Raw genomic sequence first — 6,000 nt, forward strand, 5'->3', positions numbered from 1 at the left:
CCCATGGGTCAGGAATGACCCGGTGCTTGCACAGGGGACCTTTACCTTTACCTTATAAATTAAACAATAAATTAATTTTGCCCGTAAGAAGTGGAGGCTTAGGAAGAACGGCTTTTCTGAAACAATGCAGTGAGCTGAGATTTGAACCGGAGGTGTTGCAGCACTGTGGTTAGGAGTATGAGCTACATTAGCTTAATCTTTTTGATCAGTAGACCCCCCGTCCTTAGAACAGTTATAATAATTTTTGATTGGGAAATTCAAGTTGTAAAAACGACGCTCTTCCTTTTGTCCTCTGCTCACATGTCTCTCACGCCTTCCCTCCTGTAACTGCTATGCCCCCACCCCCACAATTGTCACCACTTAATATGTCAACTGCTTACTCCTTGTTTCTGTTTCTGCTTTCCTTCTTCTTCATTGGCTGCTGCTACTGTCATTTCTGATCACAGAAGTGGAGCCTTACAATGGCCGTGTATATGTGCACACCTGTTTAAGGCTTTGAAAGTTCAATAAAGGGGCTGCTGTTGGTAGGTAGGGAACCTTACCAGGTGAACAGTTCCTGCACATACAGGTTAAAAACTCTACAGAGGAATTTTGTATGAGACATTCGTAGAAGCAGCTGAAGTAGAGGCAGTTCCTGAGCTTATTCGGCTTGCTTGCAGAATGGCCATGGCTCAGTGGAAGAGCACGTGCTTTGAATGCAGAAGGTCCCAGGTTCAGTCCCTGGCATCTCCAGTTTAGAGAATCTCAGATAGTAAGTGTTAGGAGAGATGTTTGCTACCTGAGAACCTGGAGAGCTGCTGCCAAGCAGAACAGACAATACTTGAGCTAGGTGGACCAATTGTCTGTCTTGATGTAATACAGATTTACATGTTCACTTTTTCTAGGTTCCTCCTCTTCATTTGTGTTTGGTTCTGGGTCTTCAGCATCTGCCCCCGGTCCAGCATTTGGTGCTAGTCAGACACCAACATTTGGTCAGAGCCAAGGCTCCAGCCAGCCCCCTGCTCCAAGCTTTGGGTCACTTTCATCGTCAACATCATCGTCACTATTTCCTGCTAGCACTCAGTCTGGGCCACCAGCTTTTGGGTCTGTGTCAAGTACTACCCAGCCTCCAGTCTTTGGACAGCAAGCTACCCAACAACCTGGTTTTGGCTCTGGTTCATCTTCTAGTTCTGGTAAGTGCAAGCTCTGCAGGTCTCATGCTGTTGACTAGTGTTCTTGGCAAAGAGCTATATTTAGTTCTGCACCCCTTTGTCAGTCATCTTTGTGCTATTAGCATGAGTGCTTCCTGGGGGTGGGGGTGGGAGGAATATTGGGAATCAGGTTTTGATTTGAAATGTCTGAAAATATTAAAAGAATAGAAACCGAATATGTTTTAAATACATACTTCCAAATGTACGTGTTGGCTTCTGCCTAGCATAAAAGATCAAGGCAGATGCCAAACGTCCGTTCATTTAATTCAAGACATCTCCTTGTTTCACGGAAGTTCAGATCAATATATAGGTAATGCTGGAATTTTTTGTTTGTTTATCTTGTGTATTCAAGAGGGGAATAACATCTTAAAGTGGCAAGGGGGTTTGTGTGTGTCAGTGAAGCTGAGAGCAATACCATAAGTCACTCAAGGCAGAATGATCACAGCTGAGACACCAAACTAAGATACATCCACCCCTTCAGGGATCAACGACCACATCAGCAGAAGAAAACAGACAGTTCCAGTGGTGATGAGGTAGAGGAATCATTGAAGGGTAGCAGCAGTAGTGGAAGGTTATACTGGCGGAGGATCTATCACAGACAACAGAGGTGCCACTTCAGCTAACCCTGGTTAATACAGTGAAGAAGGTGGCAATGGTAAACCACTTCTGATCCATCTCTTACCTCGAAAATCTATTAAGGGAATTCTGTGAAGACAACAATTTGTTCATTGCAAACACATGTTTTAGGAAGCCAAACATATGATTGTATATGTGGACATCACCAGATGGCCAATATAGAAATCGAATTATAGATAGCAGAAGCTGGAGAAGCTCTGTTCTCTCTGCTAAACACCATGTATACAGAGGCAGGCAATGGCAAACCACCTCTGAACGTCTATTGCCTTGAAAACCCAGGGGTCGCCATAAGCCAGATGAGACTTGACGCCAAATTCCCCCCCAGATTTGCATTACTAAGTTCAAGTGTATGTGAACCATAAGAACTATAGGTTGAAACCAGAGATATTATCAAGGAAGAATGCTGAAAGACTATTCCTGTAGCCAAAAGAAGTGAAAAGCCTTGATGGATGACTGATGAAACTCTTTAAATTGCTAAAGATAGATGAGAAGGAAATGTAAAAGGTGACAGAAAGAGAATCAGAAGTCTAAATGCAGCGACCCAGCAACTTGCATTTAGGACAAAGAACTAGTATAATAACCAGTGTAAAAAAATAAAACAACAAAAAAGAAAGAACAAGAGATCTGTTCTGCAAGATCCAAGAAATCAAAGGGAAATTTAAACCATCGTTAGGCATGCTGAAAGACCAACTTGGAAATAAATTAACTGAACAGGACAAAATAAAGGAAAGATGGGAACAGTGAAGAACTATATGGAAGAGATTAAAGGATAACAGATTCCTTCCAAGAAGAAACTTTTGAAGAATAACCTATGGTTTTAGAAATTGAAGTGAAAGCTGCACTGAGAACAATTGGAAGAAACAAAAATTACCAGGAGTAGATTGGATATCAGTAGAGCCACAGAAACAGAGCCCAGTAGAGCCACAGAAACAGAGCCCATCAAAATCTTAACATGAGTATGCCAACAAATATGGAAAACGAAACAATGGCGCACAGACTGCAAATGCTCAATCCTACATTCCAGTTCTGAAAAAAGGAGATGCCAAAGGCTGCAGCAACAATCAGACCATCACATTAATTTCTCACATGAGTAAAGGGATGCTCGAAATCTTACAACAAAGACTGTTGCCATATATGGAACAAGAAATGCCAGATGTTCAAGCTGGATTTAGAAAAGGAAGAGGCACTAGAGATCATATTGCCAATTTACATTGGTTACTAGAGCATACGAAAGAACTTCAGAAGAAAATCAGCTTGTATTTCATAGATTACAGCAAAAATGTATTGTACACTATTTGTGCTGGTTCATTTTTATCTCCTTTTTGGAATTTAATACCTTTTATTCTGTACATGTGATGGATATTTTACTGGTCATGGACTGTTTTAATAAAACAACTGATTACAGCAAAGCTTTTGACTGTGGATCATGAAAAGCTATAGTTGGTTTTAAAAGAAATAGGTGTGCCATAACATCTGATAGTTTTGATGCACAACCTGTACTCTCGACAAGAGGCTACTGTTAGGACAAAATATGGAGAAACAGAATGGCTTCCAATTGACAAAGGTGTCAGACAAGGATGTATTTCTTGCTGTTTGTTCAGTCTTCGTCCCTCTCTTCTTTCCCTGTTATGGGAATGGTGAGATATCTCTGTGGCATGGGGATGACCAGGGGGTCAGGTAGTAAAGGCAGTTTCTCCTCTCTCTATTTGTTCTTCTGACACCCCTTTTGATTTAAACATTGGTCCCCATGCCCTATTGGAAACTGCTTTTGAAACTTCTTCCCCGTTTCAGTTAGGATTACCAACAGCCTAGAGAAAACGTGTCCTGTACCTAGAATAAAGGCTTAATAAGATGTTATTTATCAGATGAGGTTATTTTACTTCCCTACCGTGGAAATCTTAACTTTCCCTTATCCACATATTAAGCCTCTGTTAAAGGGACAGGACATTTCCCCCCAGCTTATAGGCAACCCTAGTTTCAGAAGAGGCTTACATGGAGAGCACCTATTGAAGAAATAAGAGTTCAAAGTTTCCTTGGGTATGCAGAACTAGGTGCCTGATTCTTGGATTCAGAACAGTTTGTGGAACGAGCCAGGGAATTCCAATAAGTAGTTGGTTTTGCTGCTGTTATCATTGTGCATTCAATTACAGCGGCTAAGTGAACTGCTAATACTTCTCTATCGCCAACAATTCAGTGGTTCTAGAGAGATTTAAGATTTCCAGCAGACCTTTAATAATAATAGTGAGAGAAAATGCTCGTCACCCAAGAAACTGATCCTCAGTGTCTCACTCTTCTAGGCCCGGTGTTCCAGTTTGGAAGCAGTTCTGCCAATTTCAACTTTGCAGGCAGTAGCCCGGGAGTATTTACCTTTGGTGCTCCCCCTGGCGCACAAGCGCAGCCTGCAGGTTCTTCAGGATTTTCATTCACCCAGCCTTCAGCATTTAGCCTGGGGTAAGTAGGAGGTTCAGATCTTTGGGTAGGTTTGTGTACAGCTATTTGTGTTTGTGTGTAGGTGTCTAACTGTGCCATGCCTTCAGACAGGCATTTCAAGGCCTGAGAAATAAATTTTCTGGACACTTAGAGGCCGTGGAAAAACATCTTAGCATATAAAAATTGTAGTGTTGCAAAACACCTCAGTTTTGTTCAAACAAAATTACAGATATAAGGCTGCACCCTTTGCTGCCAGTTTTTTGCCATCTAAAGAAGCAGGAGGAAAAAATAGAAGTTAAAAATAGAAAGCATACATCTTGTCATTTTAAAAGGTTTATTGTCTGAACTTAGAAATAGTCATCATACAGTAACTATGAAGATCTATCAGTAGACTGTTATACTCCATTAAAGAGGTTAATGTTAGTGTTACACACAACAGCGTTTCATATTAATTGTGAACAAAATTAGTCACATTTAACAATGAACATGTCCTTGAAACTGGCATACACAGGAATTATCATTATTTAGTGGTAGGTTGTCTGACATAAAAATCTTCATACTACACAATCCTTAGAAAGCATTTTTAAAGAGTTTTTTTTAAGAATTTCATTCCAGGGGGAACATATTTCATAGGAATTTTCTGTGTTCCCCAAAATTTCTAATTTTTATGTTGGAAAAATTGGAGGGGGGAAAAACCTCTGTTTCCCTTCTATTTTCTCTAGGTTTCCTCCTATTATTTCTCATTTGTACTAAAGGAGTATTTTGCAGTAACATGCTTAGGGATGCTATGTCACTGAAAAACAATAGGAAAAATCACATACTTTGTTGTATGATAAATTGGCATACAAATCCATCCTAAATAAAAATACTGTGGCTATTAGAAATTATTGGATGTTGAGTTGATGCAAAGAATAGCGTGATAACACTTGAAGACCGACATGAACTTTTCAGGGATGTTGTGTGTATGTTGCTGTCCTTGAAGCAGAAGTTGAGATTAAGACTCTTTAACTGAAAGGTGTGATCCATAGAAAATGACATCTTTAGTAAAAAGGATTTAATGGGGTACTCCAGATGACCTATCTTCCTTTGATAATGTATGCATTTTTCATGTTTGTTCAAAAATTAAAAGTGTTCCAACATACCATTCTTAAGTTCCTTACGTCTGATTTCCCCCCCCCCCTTCTCCAAGCAGGAGTAACGGGAAAAATATTTTCTCGACATCTGGATCTGCGCTATCTACTCGGAAGATAAAGACCGCTGTTAGACGTAGAAAATAAATATTAACAGTTGTTACAGACAGCAACTCTGTTACCACAGCTGGTTGCCCTGCATTGTTTAATTACTGAATTGTACCTCGTGCCGGGTTTAGCTGAAGCCACATCTGCCTAAACTCTGCTTGCTTTTTTTTGTCCTCTCCACTTAGGGTTTTTTTTTTTTTTTTAAGATTAGAATTGGTGGCAGGGAGGAGGACCTTGAGCAAAACTACTTTAGAATCCGGCAGTTTTTCCTTCACTGACTTGGCATGGTTTGGCTATAGATGCAAATATAGCCTGCACAGCGAATGGCTTCGTATAATACCTCTGTTTGCACCACTTCGTACGCTCATCGGCGTTTACTGACACCTCGAGAATTGTAATTATATCAGTGAGGGGAGTCTGTATAGAGTAGAGAATGTGGATAATGAATGATTCAATGCGGAATTTGTGTTGATGTACGTGTGAAGTGAGTGAGTGGCATGTATTGT

At 40.4% G+C, this 6,000-nt stretch overlaps 1 protein-coding gene across 1 annotated transcript in view; it reads left to right on the forward strand.

Moving 5' to 3' along the window:
• The window catches only part of NUP153 (nucleoporin 153), a 65,807-nt gene extending 60,147 nt beyond the window's left edge, over positions 1–5,660 (forward strand). Inside the window, exons 19-21 of the mRNA XM_056854808.1 lie at positions 885–1,172; positions 4,124–4,277; positions 5,446–5,660. Of these exons, the coding sequence (XP_056710786.1) occupies positions 885–1,172; positions 4,124–4,277; positions 5,446–5,533 (530 nt within the window). The 3' untranslated portion in view covers positions 5,534–5,660. The remainder of the gene's footprint in view (positions 1–884; positions 1,173–4,123; positions 4,278–5,445) is intronic.
• Positions 5,661–6,000: the final 340 nt, after the last annotated feature.

The sequence above is a fragment of the Euleptes europaea genome, chromosome 8 (genome assembly GCF_029931775.1).
Source record: "Euleptes europaea isolate rEulEur1 chromosome 8, rEulEur1.hap1, whole genome shotgun sequence".
Lineage (NCBI taxonomy): Eukaryota > Metazoa > Chordata > Lepidosauria > Squamata > Sphaerodactylidae > Euleptes > Euleptes europaea.